Here is a 20,670-nt window from a genome sequence, read left to right as displayed (position 1 = left end):
ACAAATGTATCTCTCCTTGTATATTATTTTGCTTTATTAATGAAATTTCAGTGGAAAAAAATACAATCAAGAAATATAGTATACTTTTTTGTACTTTGGTTTGGTCCCTATATGAGCTTTTCGGTCAAAACTAATTTCAGTCAGGAAAACTGGTATAGGATGGAACTGAAATACACTGTTTATGTGAATAACCGTAGACATTTTTTTTATATTGAGGGATTAAATAGTACAACAAGTTAATCTCTGAAGTATTTTAAGAAGAAAAAAATGAAAAGGATGGGGCCTGACTTGGTGAGACAGGATCAGGACATGCCAGCTATAATCCCACCACGGTTGTTTTAAAATCATTCATCTTCCAAAAAATACTTTTATTGGGTTTGGTCCCTTGAATGATTCCATAAACTTTATATACCTTCATAATTGGTAGTTAATGTTGGGTATGATTAAGGAAGTGATAAAGCATCAGATCCTGGATACTCATTCTGCCTCCCATTGTTTCTTTTCCTTATTGGTTGCCTTCATTTCTTTTCTACATTGTACTCTTGCCTCCTCGAATCATTGTTATTGATCAATCATACATCTTCTCCAATAACACATTTTAAATGAACACTCCGTAAGTAATAATACACTTTGTAATTTGTATCACCAGATTCTTGATTTTGGTAATCTAAAACTTAAAGATGACGCAAAGTAAAAAAAAGGCCATGAACAAAGTAGCTGCAATGTTACTTTTTATGAGGATTCAGTGCCACAAGAACAAATCTAAAATGATACAAAAGGCAAGAAAATGGGAAACAAATAACATTGTCAAGTAAATTTTTCTAATCAAGATGGATGATTATTATTATTACTTCAACCTTGGGTGTGTTTACAAGAGCTCGTCTTTACAAGAATCATAAAGCAGAAGCTACAAGAGTTAAGCAAGTTAATGACCTGAAAAGAGCTGGTTCACACGGAAGACATAAAGACTGCATAGAACCTGTCTCAACTCAATGTTCCTGAAGACTGCAGATGATACATTTTGAACAATTAAAGAATCAAATTGGATGGGTCACAAAAGTGTGTGCCAGCAACAGCTTGTACTTGGACTACACTGATCAGCAGAGCTTATTTATTACCAAGATGAATCCAATTCCAAATTTTAATCGTCTCGAGTAGGGAACAAAGTCAAGACTGCTCTACCTCCATTAGCGTTTGCAGATTCCAAATCCTCAACGTAATTACTAACCGGACTATGCAACATTGGCGTAGACATTCTCTGAAGCGTCTGCTGCGGCTGCGTTTGCCTCGCCAAGAACGACGCATCGAACTTCCCATTAGTCGTCGTCGTCGGCGGCGATCCGAAGTGAGCGGCAGCGATTTGACGGTGGTGGAACTGAGGCGGCTGCAGATGAGGAGGATTAGCGGCCGCCGCAGCCGCAGCAGCGACCATTTGCTGCTGCTGCTGAAGCGTCGCGATCGGGACGAAAGACGGCATGAAATGGTCAGAGCGGTTCGGGTGAAGGAAATGAGCGGGAACCGGAGAGCTGGCGAAGAGACGGTCGGCCGCCGGATCCGATCCGCCGGAAGACAGCCCCTGCATCCTCTTGAGGTAGAGCCGGTACTTCTGCAGGTGGCTCGCGACGTTCTCTCTGGTCAGCCCGTCGACGCTCATGAGCTGCATAATCGTCTTGGGGACCGCGTTCTTGATCCCGAGGTGGGCCACCGCGTCCACGAAGCGTTTGTGCAGCTGCGGCGTCCACACGAGGCGAGGCCTCTTCAGGGTCCGCGCCGGCTCGTCTCCGGCGGCTAGATCCGACGAGTCCGCCGCGAACTCGGCGGAGGAGTTGGCTTGAGAGGGAGTGAGGGGCGTGGATGATTGGTGGTGGTGGTGGTGGGGAGGTTGGGAGGGGGTACGGATGTCGAAGGCGAGAGCGAGATCGGGAGAGATGAGGGATTGAGATAAAGGGATGAGCTCGTCTGGAGAGGGGAGGTCTTGTTCCCATCTTGAGAACCAGTCGGAATCGTCTTCTCTCATTATATATCTGATGATTGAGGAAGGAGATGGAGAGGGGTTCGAGGTGGATCTCTTTCTTTCTTTCTTTGTTTGATTTTAGCTTTTCATCTAAGCATTTATGATGAGAGAAGTACTTACCAAATCTTACATTTAACTATACTGTTGCTTTTATTACATAAGTGTTGTTGTTTCTGGACATTCAATGTCTCGACCGACGCTATTTTTGGCGCGTGTTGCACACTAAAATTTAGAAAGTTTATGAACAAATTTAAGTCTTTACTAATCTGTCAACGAGACACAGACGACTTAGCATAACAGAGATACAAATCCCGTTTCCATCATATACTAGTAGTTTACATAATTAAATGAATTTTGCACTCGGAGTTATTTTGACAAACTAAGAACATATTTTTATTGGATTTTGCACTCCATGTTAGTTGCTGACAAAAAAAAGTCGATGTTAGTTTGAACTTTGGAAATAGTATAACATTACAGAATGTTTTGCCACAGAAACGTTTTAATTTGTTTACGTGTAATTAATTGGTATTTAACTAAAATAATGGTACTGTTAGCATGTCATTGTCAAATAAGTAATCATAATGTTTATTGAGAAACTCCAAAGATCCCATTAAATTGCGTTTACTTGCAACTTGCAAGAAAAGAATAAAACATCCAATGATGTAAAATTAGTCAATATATATAAGATGAAATAACATCAAAATGTTACTAACTTTTTTTTTTTTTGGTTGTAGTAATTAGGACTGATGAAATCCAACTCTTCCTGATGCGATGTATCTCTCTCTCTCGTCGTCAAGCTTCAGATTAGTTAAGTTTCAAATTAAAAGATCATATAAGGAGATTCCATGGTGAGTTTTCAGATCGCAGCATGGTGTATGTCTGGTCAGTATGTTTATAAAACTCATTCCTATACTCGTATGTGGTGTCAAAAGAAGATGTTCTTTCGCTGCTAAATTAAAAACAGACCAAATTTTATACTCTAATAAGTTTTAAAATGGTTCAGACCCAACAAGTGGGCAAAATTATTACTACATTGTTGCCTGATAATACGATGAATCGATAGAAGGAAAACACAACGAACATGATTTTTCCAATTAATTCTCCATTGCATTTGTCTGATCTTCCTCCATATGCCTCTCACTCAAAGATCTCAAGAAGAGAGACAAGCATACTGGTACAGAACTCGGTTGGTTCCACAAAGGCGAATAGTAAGGGAATCACCTTGAGAAGCAACAACGGAAAAACTATAAACAAGCACATTTTTACTTTAATCAGGCATATTAAGATGTTTTCTCACGAGCAAATCTTGAGAAGTTAAGAAACACCTAAACGAACAATACAAAGGAGTCAGATCCGTAAAACCGTTTTGTGTTTCTTACTAGTTGGGCTTTCGTCTTTGAACAACATTTCCTTTGTTATCGGGTCATTCATTTGTTTAGGCTTTTCATAATTAGGCTTAGCCCATGTTTTTGTATTTCTAGTAGTCTCTCTTTGGCGGCGACTACGCTTTAGATTCTTCTAGGGTTTCTAAGTTGTACCCTAGTGAGGCCGCCTATATATGTATACAAACCACCCTAATCTAGACTCACCATCTGCAGCGTTTATTTCACGGTCTTCTTCCATGGCAGGAGAAAATAACACGTTTTCTCGGTATTTCTTTGTCTATATTTTTGGAAAAAGTGACGAGGTCTCGTTGCACTTTCCCAAATGTAGACAAAGCAAAACCGTGATGACGTCAAAGAGGATCTTGTTTGATGGTACAAACTTGTTTTTCTTCTCTTTTTTTTTTTGTAAACTAACTTATTTTTCTTCTCAGTATTAAAAAATCGTCTTGATTTTATTTATGAAATCGTCCATCTCTAATCGACTCTGGAAAAACCCAAAAAAACAATCGTGCTTGTTTTATTTGTTTGTTAGACCACGAATCTCCACAACTATCTCTAAATTAATTGACTCGAATATCGATCTCATCTATAGAAGTACGATCTCATCACAAAACTTCAACCAGAGTCGAAATATGAATATGAATTCTAAGATGGAGATATACAAGTTAGACTGAACAAACTTTGTCTGGTCTTATAAATTGTAGTAGATTTTGTTAGTTATCCGGTTAACTTGATATGTAATTAGAAAAACTTAAACTGGCTATTGGTGGTTGTTATCTGAAAATACCACACATAACAAAACAATAATGTAAAAAAAAAAAGCAAAACAATGTTTGCGAGGGTTCAAACCAGTAAAGGATAGCATTATCAATCTTTCTTTGAGAAAATGTATGACGGAAACATTATTACAGATCACGAAACAGAATATGAAAGTGGTAATCAACAAAGCTTCATCTGTTTCTTATCAACCGAGGTTATGATGATATTATCCGGAATCTAGTAGACGATAAGCTAAAGATTGAGTCTGCAGAGAGATGATGTGCACCAAAGATTAATCCGCCTACATAACAAAAATTAAAGATCACGTGTCATTAGCATCATCACCATTTGGTTGGAACTTTTTGATTAATCTTTGATGAGAATCCACTTAGGTAAAGATGCATGCAAATCATTTCCTTCTTAATCTCAAACAATATTTCTTACAACATTTGCTTGATAAGAGTCATCTATACAATGGAAAATGGCAATAAAGACCATTACAAAAATATTTGAATCTAGCAATATAGCATGAATTAAAGTCGTTCAAACAGAAAAATTATTCATATCAATAAAGGTGAAGTGAAGAAAATTATTTTGTTAAATGATTGTTCTTCCAGGATTTATAGAATGCAATCTAACAACAACAAGAAAAAAAAACATAACAAACTTGGTCTCTCTTCTTCTTGATAGTTCATCATCCTTAATTTATATCAACAAACCTGGTTCGGTAAGCGCACAACCTGAGATGATGGTGAAGCCCTATACATAGATTTTAACAGCACCATCATCTTCTCTTTCTCTTTTTCGTGGAGATTGTATCTGGGAGAAAATCCAGCCGTCTTTAGACACTTTGAGTTTGCAAGGATGTACACCACGAAGGCTCCCTCTTGTCTTCTTCCTCCAAACTCTTCCCATACAAAGATCTCGAGATGAGACAACAAGCATGCCGGTACAGAACTTGGTCTGTTCCACGAAACTGGGGCACCACTAGAGCAAAGAGCCATATCCTGAAAAGCAACGATCGAGGAGAAAGGTGCTTACATATATAGTCGATCAAAAACTGAATTTTGTTTGAGGGAGGTGGAGGAAGTTACTTACATAGTTGATCTTAAGAAGCTTTAGTATAGGAGAGATATGAAGGAAAAGCATAAGTGGTTCCAACGAACACATGAAGTCATCAAAGCAACAAAGATGCAGCGTGAACATCATGAGCCGAGAGAATTTAATGGCGCTACAACATTCAACCTGCGGTTGAACGAAATGGAACACAAGATAATGTAAAACATATCAAACATAGGAAGAATCCGAATCAGTTCCAAACACAGCAGGATGAAACCCCCAAATTTTAAAGATCTATAATAGTATTATACATAACTCACGTGCTCTAAAGATTATCAAATTTTTATTGTTAATAAGATTAATCTAAACAATAACTGAGAAAGGATATTCAAATGCTTACGTTTCTTAGACTCAAATGGAGAACCGTGACAGAGGAAAAAGATCTCAGAAACTTGTCGTCTTTCGGGTAAGGAACATAGTGAAGAACATAAGCCCAGTCAAGGTGAGGCATATTCTGGATCGAGTCTAAGTCTCCATCCGGATCAGTTAAAGTAAGGTGTCGTAATCCAGGGGAGTCTAAAACCAAGGACCTACCAGCAGAATCTATTTTGTGTTGCATGTATCTAAAAGTCTTTAAAGAAGGAACTTTCACAATGAAAGTTGTCACATTGTCGCTCGAGTTTCGCAACACTTCCAAACGTCTGAGGGCAGGGCAATTCGATAGAAGTCTAACTTGAGTGTTTTCGTCTTTATACACCACATTGAGAAGGTCCAGCGTCTGAAGCGAAGGAAGGCAAGGTAGAGAAGGAACATCAACGACGAGAGTCCTGCACGATAGAGTCAGTTTCACTAGAGTTTTGGAGGTGTAAACATTCGATGGTAGCAGTAGGATCTTTGGTTGAATTGGTAAATAAAGAGCTAGCACTCGAACGTTATGGTCAACAGCGTATGAGACGCACTTTCCAACATCTGCATTGTCGGAAAACTGATGTTCAACTTGAATATGCAAGCTTTCTAGTACAGGTGCTTTGTTGAGTTGCAAAGACTTGTCAAGCAAGCACCAAACGCTCTTATCCCCTTCTTTCCTTGTATCCTTGTACTTGAGTTTAGGCACCATCGTCCAGACCAAACCCCAACGTTTGGACAAAACCATGGTGGTCACTGCATCCTTTGTTGGGATTTCAGACAATATCTTCAACAGCAAATCGTCATGCAACGCACTGATCCTGTCTTCATCGGACATTTTTTTGTTAACTCGAGAAGGAAGGATGAACTGCACGAAAACAGAACCCTAATCTTGATAAAGTAGACGTTTATAAAAATCTCATTCATATAATATTTCTTAAGAGATTTATTTACGTTTTGCTTACTTCTATAAACTCGTCATTATCCTAAATAGAGATACATCTTTATCCACAAAAAAAGAGAAGAAAATAATTGGGACTATTCATTCTCTCTTGATATATATTTTGTTTACAGATGCATGAAAAAATCCACACATATGAACAAACCATAGTTGATATAGAAACCAGATAAAAACTCCACTAAGAGCATCTCCAACCGAGTCTCAAATCCTTAAATTTTGAGGTTTTTGTCATTTCAATCCAACTTCAAATCCTATTCACAACCTCAAAACTATCTTTTATTTTCCTTTTCGTCCTTACAATTATTTCTTTTAACAAATACATATATTAAACTTAATTTAAAATAACTTAATTACATCAAAATAAATAAAATAGGATTAATATTACATGACAATAAAATAAAGTTCACATAATAGAAAATTAAATTAATAAAATTCACTCAATAGAAAATTACAATAATAAAATTCATACAAAATAAAATACACTAAACAAACTTAGCACAAATTAAAGCATATTACATAAACATTTAAATATCACATAAAATACATTAAACAAACTTAGCACAGATTAAAGCATATTACATAAACTTACCACAAATTAAAACACAATTTAAATATCACATAAACATTTATATTTGTTGTTGAAAAAAAAATTATATTTTTTTGTGAAATTTTATGATTATTTAGTAACTTTTGTTAATGTCAAGGACTATAATGCAAATGAACAAACTTATAAAGATTTTTGTGAGGATTTATGGTTAGAGCAATCAACCCTCAAATCTTCATTATAAAGTTTTGATCATCTTAAAATAAGGTCTTGGATTGGAGATGTCCTAAACCAGTAAATATTTGAACTCGGTCCGGCCTAACCTAAAAATATTTTGAACTTATATTTCAAAGCTCCAGCCCGGTCCTGATAGGACAGCTATAGAGCTTTTCAATCTTTTTGGATTTTTAGAAAAATAATTTGTTATTATCAGTTCTATTGTTTTAGTATATGTAAATTTTCATTTAAAAATCAGTTTCTTTTTTCTGTTTATAAATGTAGAATGAGTTTAAACTTTTTTCCTTATCAAAAGTATTTTGTTTTTTCGTATGTTATAAAAGCATATTATAAGCAAACCAAATTTAATAAGATTTAAATAATTAATTAAATATATAAGAGAGGAAAAACTAAAATAAAAAGAACAAACTTTACAGTTTCTTTTTTATTTTGAAAAAAGAAACATGTTGTACATAAAAAGAAAAAGGCACAGTTGCAAAATTTAAAATGTGACACTTGTAATGATCAAACTATAAAATGCATTAACGAAGCTGATCTACATCTGTTTTTCTAGAAACAGAGAGAAATTTGATGACAAATCCAACGAATAAGACATTAATTGGAAAAAGAGTATTTGTGGCAATATGTGACTAGTCTGGATTATTTATGTGGGATTATGATACCCATGTATAATTAAAAAAAAAGTATTCACTTCAGAACCAAGGATTGATCTCCCTACCCAACAAAATCAAGGATATCATGTGTAAGGACTTATCAAAAAAAAAAAAAAAAAAAGAAGAGAGGATCATGGGTAAGGTAAAGAAGCAAACAAATCCTTTCTTCTTTATCTCAAAACAATATTTGCTTGCTATAGTCATATATTAAATAAATGAAAATATGGCAAAAGACCATGCACAAACATATGAAGCTGGTAGTTAGCATGATAAACCACAGAAGAAGAGAGAATATTATTTCTTTTAAGTCGTTACCCTTAATGGGGTTTCCAGCTGAGATGATGCTGAAACCCTATACATAGATTTTAAGTCCTCCACCATCTTCTCCTTCTCCTCCAGATTGTCGGAACATATCGGAGAGATTCTCGCCATCTTTAAACACTTTGAGTTTGCTAGGATGTACGCCACACATTCTCTCTCTTGTCTTCTTCTTCCTCCAAACTTTTCCCACACAAAGATCTCGAGATGGGACAGCAAGCATCCCGGTACAGAACTTTGTTGGTTCCACGAAAGTGGGAGATCCTTGGAGCCAAGAGCGGGATCCTGAAAAGCAACAAGGAAGAATAATAAACTAATTTACTTTAAACTAATTGTTCTAGGGACAGGGATGAAGTTATACTTACACAGCTGATCGTAAGAACTTTTAGTATAGGAGAGTTATGTAGGAAAAGAAAAAGCGGTTCTAATGAACTGTTTGATAAATTTGAGCAACTAAGATGCAGCTTAAACTTGATGAGCCGAGGGAAATTAATGGCGCTACAATATGCAACCTGTAGTTGAATGATACTGAACAACATAAGTATAACACATCAAAGAGATCACACAGGAAGAAGAAGACGAGAATAAAAATGATTACGTTGTGCAAAATCAAACGGAAAATCCTGACCGAGGAAAAATATTTCAGAAACTTGTCATTTGTTTGATGAACAGAGTGAGAAACAGAAGCGCTGTCAAGGTGAGGCATATTCTTGATCAAACCATGATCATATAAACTAAGTTTTCGTAATCCAGGGGAGTCTAAAACCAAGGACGTACCAGAATCTCCAATTAAGCCAGTTTGCATGTATGTAAAACTATTTAAAGAAGGAACTTTCACAATGAACCTTGACACATTGTCACTCATGTCGCGTAACACGTCCAAATGTCTGAGAGCAGGGCAATTCTCTAGAAGCCTAACATGAGAGTTTTGATCTTTATACATCACACAGATAAGGATCAGCTTCTGAAGCGAGGGGAGGCAAGGTAGGGAAGGAACATCCACGACGAGTCTGTGGCCTGCTAGAATCAATTCCACTAGCGTTTTTGAAGCGTAAACGTTTGGTGGTAGTAGTACGATCTGGGATAGAGATGATATGTCAAGAGATAGCTCTCGAACGCAGTGGTCAACAGCGTATGAGACGCATTTTCCCACATCTTCAGCCTTGGAGAACTGATGATTAACTTGGATACACAAGCTTTCTAGTACACATGCTTTGTGGAGCTGCAAAGACTTGTTGATTAAGCACCAAACGCTCTTATCCCCTTCTTTCCTTGTATCCTTGTACTTGAGTTTAGGCACCATCGTCCAGACCAAACCCCATCGTTTAGACAAAACCATGGTGGTCACTGCCTTCTTTGTTGGGACTTGAGACAATATCTTCAACAGCAAGTCGTCATGCAACTCACTGATCCTGTCTATATCGGCCATTTTTTTTTCTCGAGAATAAACGGCACGAAAAGAAGAAAACCCTAATCTTGATATAGTACAAGTTTATAATTCTCACTCATGTCTTAACGTTTTTTTTGTACTTGTAGAAGCTAGAAACTCATAATTATCCAAATTAGAAATACATCTTTATCTAGAAGGAAGGGGAATAAACTGCACCAAGAAGAAAACCCTAATATTGATAAGCAGAAATTTAGATATAATTCTTTTTTGTGCACCAAATTTAGATATCATTTATATAGTACTGCATAGAAGGAGAAGACCGAAGCGTACACGTGGGCTAGGCCAGTATACTTCCTTTGTTGGGCTTTAAAGCCCATTGAATCCGAGCTTTCTTAGCATTCACAAGATTTGCAGAGACTCACTTCTACTCGCTCTTCTTCCATTTCAAATCTCCCAACTCTCTCTCTCTGTGTTCAAAATTAGGGTTTAATTCCAGAAATTACGAATTCAGTAGCCAATCCTCCGGATCATGTCGGCATCAACGGTGTCTCTCTCCGCTAACCCGACGGCGGCGATTAGACGGACGCCGGTAATCTCCGGCGATAAGAAATCCACCCTCGATTTCCCGCCGAGCGAATCGCACGCCAATCCTCCCACCGGAGAATCGAACCCCGATCTGATTCGCGGCGACGCCGCCGAGAGATCCAACAGCTTCGACGTGGGACCGGTGATAAGAAAGTCGGGATCCACCACCGCGGCGGGGACCAAAACGACCGCCACGACGCAGCGACGTACGCGGAAGGCACAGGGGACGACTAAGACGGAGAAGATGCCGTGGACGAGAGTGGTTAGGGTGTTCGCTAAGCAGTTTGGCGCTCTTCTGTTACTCGCTGGGTTGATTCAGTTAATTAGGAAAGTGACCGTAAAGGAGACGAATTTACCTTCTTATCCCTCGAGTTTCCCGATCGAGACGGAGATGGGTTTGTCGGAACTAGAGAGCAGGATTGCGGCGGTGGATGGTTTGGTTAAGACCACGACGAAGATGATGCAGGTACAAGTCGAGTTTCTTGATAAGAAGATGGGAAGCGAGACGAGAGCACTTAGGGAGACGATCGATTCTACATCGTCTGCGTTGGAGGATGAACTTAAGAAGGTTGATTCTAAGGTAGATAGGTTACAGGCTTCTATAGAAGAAGTTAATTCTAGACCTTTGGTGTCAAGAGAGGAGTTAGAGAGGGTTTACGAGGAACTGAAGAAGGGTAAGGTCGATGAATCTTCTTTTAGTAGCGATGTTAGCATTGATGAATTGAGGGCTTATGCTCGTGAGATAGTGGAGAAAGAGATTGGGAAGCATGCTGCGGATGGTCTTGGACGAGGTGACTATGCGTTGGGGACTGGTGGGGCTTTTGTGATGGATCATTCGGATCCGTATCTCGTTGGAAACGTGGGTCATTGGTTTGGGACAGGCAGGCGACGGGTTCATAGCAAAGCGGTTAAGATGTTGACACCGAGTTTCGGGGAGCCTGGACAGTGTTTTCCTTTGAAAGGAAGTAATGGGTTTGTTCAAGTCAGGCTAAGAGCACCGATAGTACCAGAGGCTGTTACTTTGGAACATGTCTCTAAGGTAATACTAACATTTAATACGGTACTTTCACCTAAGTTCGGTTTATATATGTTAATCTGGTTCCTTAAAAAGGGTTTTGTGTGAAATGTTTAGGTATTGAGATGCCATGTATAACGGATTGGATTATTATTGTCAAAATGTGTTATAGAAAAGAGGGCAAGAACTAGTTTTGTAGCTCGAGTTTCAGTTTAAGACACTGACTGTGAAAATTGACGGTATCTAATTGCTAGCTGTTGAAGTTCCTTTGAACATTATGCCGTTGTGTTTATTTGTGCTATATACTTTGGGATAACGTTGACACAGAACAGAACAGAATGTTTATGGTCTGACTTCTGAAAGATGATACTGATTTTACGAGTTATGCACCATGAAATTGAACAGGCTGTGGCGTATGATAGATCGAGCGCTCCGAAGGATTGTCGTGTATCAGGATGGCTAGAAGACAAAGATACGGAGAGTGAGACAACAAGGCTCCTTTTAACAGAGTTCACTTACGACTTGGACAGGTCCAACGCACAAACTTTCGACATTGCGGAGTCTGCTCACTCGGGACTCGTCGACACTGTGAGGCTAGACTTCACATCAAACCATGGAAGCGACTCACACACTTGCATCTACCGATTCAGGGTTCATGGCCGTGAACTAGACTCGTTCTCTGCTGTTCATGCTTGATCTATATCTCCACGTTGAACTCCTCTTTGTAACATTCCCTCGTAGATATCTTTCTTTTTTCTTTTCTTACTTTTGTGTAATAGGAAACACATCGATTTTATTTTAAATCTGTTCTAGTTCGGTTTATTCATAACAGAATTGTATTTTAAAAAATTCCACTCATGATTGTAGGAGAATCTGAACATAATTAGCATTCAGCAATGTTATGTGATTTATAAAATTAGCATAGTTAAAAAATGTATCTTCATTATAAAGCTTTTCTTTGAAGGAAGGAAGGAAGAGTAAAGACTTAACAAACAGTATCAAAAGGATATAATTACACGCGTTACCAAACGCCTCCCTATTTGGTCATCTTCCTCTATCGACGGTCACTCCCTCCCACATCTCGCTCTTCCTCCACCATTCTTCTTCTTCGTCTCTCCTCCATCATACGAGAATCACAACATCACTAGATCTCATCTGCGAAAAGCTTCACGACAATGTCTTGGCCTACGGAATCCGAGGTAAAAAGCTCTCTCTTCTTCTCAATTTTCCGCGCAAAATCATCGATTCTGTGGATCTTCTGCGTGCAATTCCATCGGATTTTCCTGTAGAGCGTTAATGTATATTCTATTAGATTGCCGCGAGTATCTTGTTAATGTTAATCTCTTGCGATCGTTCGTTTTCTTTTTCCAGTTAACTGCCATTAAGGAGGCAGTGTCCAAGATGACGGGAAGAGATACAGGGGAAGTTCGCGTGGTGGTGGCGCCTTATCGTATCTGTCCTTTGGGAGCTCACATTGATCACCAGGTCGGTCGGTTTTGTGTATGATAGCGATCGAGCTACCATTTCCTTTGTAGATTCATTTTCATATCGTTGGTGTTCTCACAGGGCGGAGCTGTATCGGCTATGACGATTAACAAAGGGATCCTTCTTGGTTTTGTTCCCTCCGGCGATGCTCAGGTTTGTAAAAGAGTTGTTTCTTACTTATGGTGATTCTTAAGAGTTGTTCTGGACGTGGTTCGTTTTTAGAGTAGATGGAGATTCTAATAATGTAGAATATGGTGTGACTCGGTCTCCTTTTGTCTCTTCACCTAAGATTAGATAGGAGAACCTCGAAATGAATGTGACTTAAAGATATATTGCTGAATGTGGAGATTTACTTGTGCAAGTGTGTTTGATTCGAGCCTTGAAGTCTTTTCTAACATTTTATTCTATTTCCAATATATATATATATATATATATATGCAGGTCCAGCTGCGTTCTGCACAATTTGAAGGAGAAGTATGTTTCAGGTGTGCATGTCATTATGGATCTCTCATATTGTTATTATTTGTTTCAGTGTTACATGTTCAGGCTCAGACATGCATAAGTTTGGTTACTAAGCCACATACTATTGTAGAAGCGTATTTTGATATTTCAATTATTACAATATATGTAGATTAACTCATCTTTCAGTTAAGTCTTAGACATCTACCAGATTCAACCTTTTCGTTTTGCGCATCTTCCCCTAGAAGTCATTGGAATTTAGAGGTCGAGGACCCTTACGGGAAGCAAAATATCAGTTTTGGAAAAGCCTGCATGTTTTTCTTTTCTTTCTTTTTAGTCTCCATTTCGTGCATTCTTTATGCTATAGCTTTCGTACAGCTACTCCTTTTTTGTTTTCTTTCATGCGTTCAATTTTGTACTCGTTGTGGTGGTAAAAGAATTGCAGAAATTCTTATAGCTTTTTGTTCTGTTTCCAAAATTATAGAGTAGATGAAATCCAGCATCCAATAGGCCTAGCAGATAAAAATGGTACGGCAAAGGATAAAAGCATCTGGGGCACTTATGCCAGAGGAGCGCTTTATGCATTACAGACGAGCAAGAAGACTCTCACACAGGTTTGGTTTTCCGCTTACAGCTGTAGATAAAGTTGACCATTAATGGGAAATGAGAGTGAGCAGTGTTGTCTTCTGGGTTCCAGATTCACCCTTTTTTTGTTTGCATGCCTAATCTCTCAGGCCTTGCTTTTCCATCATAGTTTAGATAACTGTATTTAAAGGAAAAGATATTTGAATGTGTTTTTTAAAGTAATTGTCTTGATATTTGAAGGGCATTGTTGGCTGCATCAGTGGCTCGGATGGGCTAGATAGTTCTGGGCTTAGTTCATCAGCTGCTGTAAGTAAACTAAAACCACGCCAGCTTTCGTACAGTATGTTTTTCTCTGGAAAGGCAGTTTTCCTATTCTGTACTCGTAAACGCTCTTAGCATATGAGGAACGGTGTTTACTTCTCAGCTTTGTAAAATGAATCTTCTATATTACTTTTTGATCACCAGAAATATGACAGGTTGGTGTGGCGTACCTGCTAGCTTTAGAGAATGCAAACGAATTGACTGTATCCGCAACAGAAAATATCGAATATGACAGGTAAATTCACTAAGAAGCTCATCTTTATTGTTTCATGAGCAGTTGCCTATCTGTAAAATTAGCAATTAGTGCTGCAAAAGTGCAAACTGGTCGCCTTACATGTGATTGATTCCACTGCAGGCTTATTGAGAACGGATATCTGGGTCTGCGGAATGGAATTTTGGATCAGTCAGCTATTTTGCTATCGAGTTATGGGTGTCTAACATACATGGACTGCAAGGTAAATTTCCGCAATAAGCTTGCTCATATGGTAAAACCAAGACTTTTCTATAGAGCAGTTTAAGTTCAAATGGAATGCTTGAGATATGCTTTGTTTGTTAAACTAAAAAACTGACTCACGTTAAATTCAGACCGATAATGGTGACAATGCTTTCCTGAGAAACATAAATGTTGCTGCCTATCGTTTTTCTTCGAGAAACTGTCATCTCAGAAGAACAGTTTGACATATGCAGACTATGGACCACAAGCTCATACATGGTCCTGAACTGGAGAAACCATTCAGGATATTGTTAGCATTCTCAGGCCTGAGGCAGGCATTGACCACCAACCCAGGATATAATCTGCGAGTTGCTGAGTGCCAAGAAGCTGCGAAAGTGCTCTTGACGTATGTGCAAATCTACTTAATTCACACTTTCTGCATAATCGCCTTTTTATATTCAAGTTTCAGTGGAAATGCTGTAAAGTGTATTACACTATTGTTTGTGATACTCATTCATTTGCATCAAAACCTGTTCTTGATTTTATTTTCTCTTCAGTGCATCTGGGAATAGCGAGCTGGAACCTACCTTGTCCAATGGTAAAAATACTTTTTGAGTTTCAATTTATGTCTCTGATTCGTTGCACGCTCATAAGATTTTTTTTGTTGCCATCTCCTTACCGTCCCCACTGAGCAGTTGGGCATGCGGTCTATGAAGCTCACAAGGTAAGAAAACAATATTCTTAAACTTTATGGTAAATCAGGTTCCACCTATACCAGCTCTATAAATTTATGTAATGTGGTCTTACTTGCTCGGCAGCATGAGCTGAAACCGGTGTTAGCTAGAAGAGCGGAGCATTACTTCTCGGAAAACATGCGGGTTACTAAAGGCAAATGCTCTTGAATTCTTTTATAGAAGTCTCTTTAAGTGCCTAATTGATTAATTACTGATGACTTTACGGAGTTGTATGAATGTTTTGTGATACTGGAATTTCAGGATTGGAAGCGTGGGCTACAGGCAATCTTGAAGAATTTGGAAAGCTAATTTCAGCGTCAGGCTTGAGCTCTATTGAGAATTACGAATGCGGTACACTCTCTCTACTTCCTTTGTCTCCCAATGCAACATACTTAAAATTCAAACAGATGACAAGTCTGCTATGACAGACATTACATTCTATACTTTTTAAAATTGTGAGAGTTTTGGTGAAAGGTGCGGAGCCACTGATTCAGCTGTACAAGATTCTACTGAAGGCACCTGGTGTATATGGAGCTCGATTCAGTGGTGCAGGCTTCAGGGGATGTTGTGTGGCCTTTGTGGATGCAGAAACAGCTGAGGAAGCTGCTTCATATGTGAAGGATGAATATGAAAAGGCCCAACCCGAGTTTGCCAAGAAACTGAAAGGAAAACCTGTTCTCATCTGTGAAGCAGGTGACTCTGCTCGTGTTCTCTGATCAAACTCGAAGTCTTGTTCCCTCGAGTGCTCTCTGTTATGCTTGTTGATTCTTATTTGTTGATCTCTTTTTCTGATTCTATCTCTGTGAGATTCTTTGGTCTCTTTAGTCAAGAGATATAGAAATGGAGCATGAATTGATACATTTCTATTGTAACCAACAATTTGACAATACGTAATGTAAATCATTTATCTTTTTGTTTTGTTTTGGGTTTCTTCAAGTTCTCGAATTGAAATATCCTATAGGCATCTCTTCCTATCTTTATTTTTCCCATGTTACTCCGAGAAGAGTCATGTTACACCTTTTTTGGTTTATTCATAAGATTATGCAAACAAAAGATGCTACTTGGATATGACTCTTACACCTTTTTTGGTTTATTCATAAGATTATGCAAACAAAAGATGCTACTTGGATAGTTGAAACAAATTACTATTCTGTAATACCCCATTATTCTTTGTAACATAAAATCTAAAGGCAAACCGTATGTGCCACCTACTTTTGTTCTGTTTTAAACCGGATCAGTAGAACATTTTTACAAGTGGTACGAAGACGTACGCACCAAACACCATAATCACAAGAGAAGCCACTCCAACATTGACCAAAGATACGCCATCTTTGTGACTCTCTTCTCTCTCCAGTCCGCTTCCTTCTGCGGCAGGAGGATCCACTTTGGTCTCCTTCTGTCCTTCGGCTAGTAATGGTACTGTTTCTGATCCAGAGCTCTTTTCAACCATCTTCTCTCTATCTTCACCTCCTGTGGTTGATTCTCTATTCACAGGACTACCTGAATCTACCCTTGTTGGTTCCAAGACTTGAGGATTATCTTTCAGATCTCTTGTTTCTTTGACTAAACCGGTTTCTTCTACCTTCTTTTCTCCCCCTCCCTCTTGAATCTCTCCTCTACTTACCTTGTCTCCAACCATCTTCTCATCATTCTTGGTTATCATGTTTCCATTAACATTCCGTGCTCTTTCTTCTTTCGTTTTAAGCTCAGGCTTTGCCTGGTTCAACGCAGAAATTTCCTTTTCTGTTGTTTTTGCCTCATCACCAACAGCTGGTTTTGTGTGTTTCTCCTCTTTCTTCTGTCCCAAGCCAGTCTTTCCTTCCTCTTTCAGCTTCTGACCTGTTTCACCATGACCCTTTCTCTCAACTACCTTTTCTGCTTTAGGAAGTACCTTGTGTCCCAAACTACCACCATTTGTTGGCGTTTTAGTATCTCCTTCCTCTTTCACCTTCTGCTCAGTCTTTTTCTTTCCATAATCACCATCTTTGTTTCTCTCAGTCACTTTCTCTTCATGTGCAGGTACCTTGGCTTTCAAGCTACCACCACCGGTCGGTCTACCTCTAGCCTCTTCGTCCTTCAGCTTCTGTACAGTCTTTTGTTGACCCATTTGAGAAAACTCCTTTTTCTCAACCACCTTCTCTTGTTTCGCATGTTCCTTATGTCCCAAGCTAGGGCTAGATTCTCCCTCTTTCACTTTCTGTTCAGTCTTCACTCGATTTGCAGCTGGCACCTCTCTCTTACCCTCAAGCACTGATTTATACGTTTTTGGTTCTTCTTTTCTCGCCGTGGGACCAGCTTTTTCTTGACTTGTTCCCACTTGATTCTCCTTGTCCGAAAGTCTACTTCTTCTCACGCTACTCCCGTCAGGACCAGTCCCTCTGTTTCCCTTATCATTGGCCACCTTTCCCGCTTTCTCACTTTCCACGACCACCGGAAACTCGATAGTCAATAGCCCATGTGAGAAGGAGGTGCTCAGTTTCGTCATATCACATGACTCAGGGACACGGTAAACTTCTTTAAAACGAGCTTTTGTCTGAGTAGAGAGCGGTCGCTGGCCTTCAATGTTGATAGTCCGTGTCCTCTCATCTTTCGTGATTTTTATCTGGTCCATGTAAAACCCTGTATACTCCACAAAAAAAAAAAATCAACAAGAAATTCTCAAAAAAAAAAAAAACACTGATCAACTAAAGCTCGTGTCTCAAGAAAAGAAGAGAAAACAGACCAGGAAGATTGATGTTGAGGAACATGGAAGATTCTAAGGTGCTCCACTGAGCTCTTGGCTTGAAGTTACTCACCGTGGGAGCCAACGGTGGTGGGTGACGGCCACCACCACCACCACCAGGTCTTTGCCTCCTCAACATTGATATGTCTATAAATATATATATCAGAAATTAATTAATCAGTGAAACTGAAAATTTGATTATGTTTGAAGGATATAAGCTAATTGGTTTCCTTATTAATTCTATGTATGAGATATTTATGGACTTATTTTGGTAATAGGATGGTATTGATGTTAAGGTTTGGGTTTAGGATTGCTTTAGGGTATTGACTTTGTCTCTTTCTTTAGCCTAAGGTTGCATATCATTTTGTTAAATTGGGTTTCTTTCACTAGAAGGAAAGCATAGAAAGCGTTAGGTTATCTCTTCAAAGAAGTGAAGAAGACGCGCGTCTACACGAAGTGACGTCGTTTCAGTCATTTCCCCCCTTTTTTAATATAATCGCCTACGTGGCATTGAACACATGATGAAATTAGATTCTCTCGACCTAACCACATAACTCCCATCACTCACCACCGGATAACTTCCGTCGTCGTCGTCGTCTTCCGCCGCAGGTTTTCTCTCCATGGCCGGCGTTAATCTACATCTCCGTCACTCCGTTGCTCAATTGTTTCCAGCTGTTTCTTCTTCCCCTCCTCCTCCTCCTCAACTCGGAATCTCACCTTCTCGTGTTCTCTTCTCTAATCTCCGAGCTAACTCCGCCGCCGCTCTATCCCTGCGAACCACTCGTCGCTCGAACACTGTATCCGCGTCTCCCGTCGGTTCTTCCACCTCCTCGGATTCGTTGACGGGAGATGGAGACGAAGCGGGAAGGAGGACGCCTTTGCTCGAGGTGAAGGATCTGAGAGCTGTGATTGTCGAATCGAGGCAGGAGATACTAAAGGGAGTCAACTTGGTTGTCTACGAAGGAGAGGTAAACTCATCACCACAATAACTGAACTTGAAACAATTCTATTTACATCTCTGCTGCTGATTGTAGTTTCGTGGTTGCTAACTAAAATCATAGATACACGCAGTGATGGGGAAGAATGGTTCAGGGAAGAGCACATTCTCTAAGGTGAGAGTCTCTTTCTTATCTTAACTTTGCTGCTGCTTAGTGTTGTTGTTTTCTCAGCGAGCCTTGTTTTTTTTTTATAGGTTCTTGTTGGTCATCCTGATTATGAAGTGACGGGAGGGAGTATTGTATTTAAAGGGGAGAATCTACTTGATATGGAACCTGAGGAAAGATCTCTTGCTGGTTTGTTTATGAGTTTCCAGTCCCCAGTTGAGATCCCTGGTGTTAGCAATATGGATTTCTTGAATATGGCTTTCAATGCTCGCAAAAGGAAGCTTGGCCAGCCAGAGCTTGATCCAATCCAGGTCTGTTTGCTGAGTTATTCAAGTTAGGAGCTACGGGATTTAGAGGAATTACTTTGCATTCTTTCTTTTATCCCTTTGCAGAACTCTTTAATTGTGAATATGTTGTGTCTTGATCTCTTACGGGGTATATGACATTGGCTCATGCAGTTCTACAGCCACTTAGTATCAAAACTTGAAGTTGTGAATATGAAGACGGATTTTTTGAACCGGAATGTGAATGAAGGGTTTAGTGGTGGTGAAAGGAAACGCAATGAGATTCTACAGTTAGCGGTATTGCTCCGAATCCCCCTTTGTTTCCCAGTTTCCACAAGTACCCATATATGATAAGAAACAAATGTGGTAACAGAAGGTAGTTGGAATTAGGATTTTTGGGTCCACTTTCCTAAGCATGTACATATCTTTTCTGTTACGAGAAAGTAGGAATTGCTAGAGCAGTAAGGATCTATTATCAGTCTTTGACTGCAGTGCGAGCTGTAAAGTACACCGATAACATGAGGACATAAATAGTATCTTTATCATGGCAACAGACGGAACACCAAAGGTATGTTTGGTAACGGTGTCTTCTGTGTCCTTGCAGGTCCTCGGAGCCGAGTTGGCTATACTGGACGAGATAGATTCAGGGCTGGATGTTGATGCTCTTCAAGATGTGGCAAAGGCGGTGAATGGGCTTTTGACACCAAAAAACTCTGTTCTGATGATAACCCACTATCAACGCCTACTTGACTACATCAAACCAACACTCATACACATCATGGTCAGTATTGTTTCCAAACCAGCCTTCTTTTTGCTTGTCCACAAAGCTCATATGGGCTCGATTTACTTGGGTTTTGTTTGTATCGGTGGTTCATGTATGTTATACATTTTCAGGAGAATGGAAGAATCATTAAAACCGGAGACAGGTCCTTGGCAAAATTATTGGAAAAGGAAGGCTACAAAGCGATATCCTCCGGTTAATTATCGCAGCTCATAGAAAACCGCTCTTCCATCTTTCTTGAAACAATCTTTTGACCGGTAGGCTTTTTTTTGGCTTCATTGGTTTGCATGACAAACTATTGTATTTGGTATTTTTTTTCTTATGTATTGTTTATGAACAGTTCTTCCATACTGTTTTGTAACCAACGAATAAATTTTCAGTTAAATAAACCTATTTGTATTCTAGTGATGGTATTTAACAGTGTCCTGATTGTGTTAT

General features: G+C 39.1%; 7 protein-coding genes and 1 long non-coding RNA gene across 10 annotated transcripts; 4 read left to right on the top strand and 4 right to left on the bottom strand.

The window, feature by feature from the left end:
* Positions 1-714: 714 nt before the first annotated feature.
* On the bottom strand, positions 715-2,146 carry LOC108856935 (transcription factor MYBC1). The gene has a single exon (XM_018630843.2). It carries the CDS (start codon positions 2,015-2,017, stop codon positions 1,142-1,144), a length of 876 nt encoding a protein of 291 aa, XP_018486345.2. The 5' UTR covers positions 2,018-2,146; the 3' UTR covers positions 715-1,141.
* Positions 2,147-3,619: 1,473 nt separating this feature from the next.
* On the top strand, positions 3,620-4,604 carry LOC130512914 (uncharacterized). Its single transcript, XR_008946550.1, has 2 exons — positions 3,620-3,771; positions 4,311-4,604. It is a non-coding gene; the product is annotated as an uncharacterized LOC130512914 (long non-coding RNA).
* Positions 4,333-6,370, bottom strand: LOC108859766 (putative F-box/FBD/LRR-repeat protein At1g22000). Its single transcript, XM_018633674.2, has 4 exons — positions 5,618-6,370; positions 5,257-5,403; positions 4,878-5,165; positions 4,333-4,459 (listed from the first exon to the last, which is right to left on the bottom strand). The coding sequence occupies exons 1-4, from the start codon at positions 6,368-6,370 to the stop codon at positions 4,451-4,453; spliced, it is 1,197 nt and encodes a 398-aa protein (XP_018489176.2). The 3' UTR covers positions 4,333-4,450.
* A 1,842-nt stretch (positions 6,371-8,212) lies between these two features.
* Positions 8,213-9,989, bottom strand: LOC108857967 (putative F-box/FBD/LRR-repeat protein At3g49480). 3 transcript variants are annotated; one of them, XM_057010862.1, is made up of 3 exons: positions 8,964-9,989; positions 8,701-8,847; positions 8,213-8,620 (listed from the first exon to the last, which is right to left on the bottom strand). In XM_057010862.1, exons 1-3 carry the CDS (start codon positions 9,762-9,764, stop codon positions 8,321-8,323), a joined length of 1,248 nt encoding a protein of 415 aa, XP_056866842.1. In that variant the 5' UTR covers positions 9,765-9,989; the 3' UTR covers positions 8,213-8,320. The 3 variants fall into 3 exon arrangements, with proteins under 3 accessions (XP_056866842.1, XP_056866843.1, XP_018487468.2); XM_057010863.1 differs by having other exon boundaries at positions 9,174-9,988; XM_018631966.2 differs by having other exon boundaries at positions 8,934-9,788.
* A 163-nt stretch (positions 9,990-10,152) lies between these two features.
* LOC108859509 (SUN domain-containing protein 2) lies at positions 10,153-12,147 on the top strand. Its single transcript, XM_018633417.2, has 2 exons — positions 10,153-11,349; positions 11,731-12,147. The coding sequence occupies exons 1-2, from the start codon at positions 10,255-10,257 to the stop codon at positions 12,019-12,021; spliced, it is 1,386 nt and encodes a 461-aa protein (XP_018488919.2). The 5' UTR covers positions 10,153-10,254; the 3' UTR covers positions 12,022-12,147.
* Positions 12,148-12,317: 170 nt separating this feature from the next.
* LOC108859507 (galacturonokinase) lies at positions 12,318-16,253 on the top strand. The gene is made up of 14 exons (XM_018633414.2): positions 12,318-12,524; positions 12,697-12,810; positions 12,892-12,963; positions 13,252-13,295; positions 13,754-13,883; positions 14,095-14,160; positions 14,331-14,410; positions 14,531-14,630; positions 14,863-15,014; positions 15,166-15,206; positions 15,304-15,332; positions 15,427-15,496; positions 15,604-15,693; positions 15,817-16,253. Exons 1-14 carry the CDS (start codon positions 12,501-12,503, stop codon positions 16,056-16,058), a joined length of 1,254 nt encoding a protein of 417 aa, XP_018488916.2. The 5' UTR covers positions 12,318-12,500; the 3' UTR covers positions 16,059-16,253.
* Positions 16,254-16,416: 163 nt separating this feature from the next.
* Positions 16,417-18,268, bottom strand: LOC108859504 (protein RESTRICTED TEV MOVEMENT 2). Its single transcript, XM_018633412.2, has 2 exons — positions 18,065-18,268; positions 16,417-17,961 (listed from the first exon to the last, which is right to left on the bottom strand). Exons 1-2 carry the CDS (start codon positions 18,201-18,203, stop codon positions 16,577-16,579), a joined length of 1,524 nt encoding a protein of 507 aa, XP_018488914.2. The 5' UTR covers positions 18,204-18,268; the 3' UTR covers positions 16,417-16,576.
* Positions 18,269-18,589: 321 nt separating this feature from the next.
* LOC108859508 (ABC transporter I family member 6, chloroplastic) lies at positions 18,590-20,636 on the top strand. Its single transcript, XM_018633415.2, has 6 exons — positions 18,590-19,032; positions 19,126-19,176; positions 19,257-19,478; positions 19,626-19,748; positions 20,056-20,232; positions 20,346-20,636. The coding sequence occupies exons 1-6, from the start codon at positions 18,685-18,687 to the stop codon at positions 20,430-20,432; spliced, it is 1,008 nt and encodes a 335-aa protein (XP_018488917.2). The 5' UTR covers positions 18,590-18,684; the 3' UTR covers positions 20,433-20,636.
* The last annotated feature ends 34 nt before the right edge of the window (positions 20,637-20,670 follow it).

Source organism: Raphanus sativus, chromosome 5 (genome assembly GCF_000801105.2).
Source record: "Raphanus sativus cultivar WK10039 chromosome 5, ASM80110v3, whole genome shotgun sequence".
NCBI lineage: Eukaryota > Viridiplantae > Streptophyta > Magnoliopsida > Brassicales > Brassicaceae > Raphanus > Raphanus sativus.
Note: the sequence above shows the minus strand (reverse complement) of the source record. Positions and strands in the feature narration are given on the sequence as shown.

Coding starts and splice junctions, on each gene's coding strand:
- LOC108856935 (XM_018630843.2), bottom strand. CDS start 2,017: ATGAGAGAAGACGATTCCGACTGGTTCTCAAGATGGGAACAAGACCTC.
- LOC108859766 (XM_018633674.2), bottom strand. CDS start 6,370: ATGGTTTTGTCCAAACGTTGGGGTTTGGTCTGGACGATGGTGCCTAAA. Junction 5,404..5,617: donor TCCATTTGAGTCTAAGAAAC/GTAAGCATTTGA, acceptor GTTCAACCGCAG/GTTGAATGTTGTAGCGCCAT. Junction 5,166..5,256: donor AGCTTCTTAAGATCAACTAT/GTAAGTAACTTC, acceptor GTTGCTTTTCAG/GATATGGCTCTTTGCTCTAG.
- LOC108857967 (XM_018631966.2), bottom strand. CDS start 9,764: ATGGCCGATATAGACAGGATCAGTGAGTTGCATGACGACTTGCTGTTG. Junction 8,848..8,933: donor TCCGTTTGATTTTGCACAAC/GTAATCATTTTT, acceptor ATTCAACTACAG/GTTGCATATTGTAGCGCCAT. Junction 8,621..8,700: donor AAGTTCTTACGATCAGCTGT/GTAAGTATAACT, acceptor GTTGCTTTTCAG/GATCCCGCTCTTGGCTCCAA.
- LOC108859509 (XM_018633417.2), top strand. CDS start 10,255: ATGTCGGCATCAACGGTGTCTCTCTCCGCTAACCCGACGGCGGCGATT. Junction 11,350..11,730: donor CTTTGGAACATGTCTCTAAG/GTAATACTAACA, acceptor GAAATTGAACAG/GCTGTGGCGTATGATAGATC.
- LOC108859507 (XM_018633414.2), top strand. CDS start 12,501: ATGTCTTGGCCTACGGAATCCGAG. Junction 13,884..14,094: donor GCAAGAAGACTCTCACACAG/GTTTGGTTTTCC, acceptor TGATATTTGAAG/GGCATTGTTGGCTGCATCAG. Junction 15,207..15,303: donor GGAACCTACCTTGTCCAATG/GTAAAAATACTT, acceptor CCCACTGAGCAG/TTGGGCATGCGGTCTATGAA.
- LOC108859504 (XM_018633412.2), bottom strand. CDS start 18,203: ATGTTGAGGAGGCAAAGACCTGGTGGTGGTGGTGGTGGCCGTCACCCA. Junction 17,962..18,064: donor CCTCAACATCAATCTTCCTG/GTCTGTTTTCTC, acceptor TGGAGTATACAG/GGTTTTACATGGACCAGATA.
- LOC108859508 (XM_018633415.2), top strand. CDS start 18,685: ATGGCCGGCGTTAATCTACATCTCCGTCACTCCGTTGCTCAATTGTTT. Junction 19,033..19,125: donor TGGTTGTCTACGAAGGAGAG/GTAAACTCATCA, acceptor CTAAAATCATAG/ATACACGCAGTGATGGGGAA. Junction 19,177..19,256: donor GGAAGAGCACATTCTCTAAG/GTGAGAGTCTCT, acceptor TTTTTTTTATAG/GTTCTTGTTGGTCATCCTGA.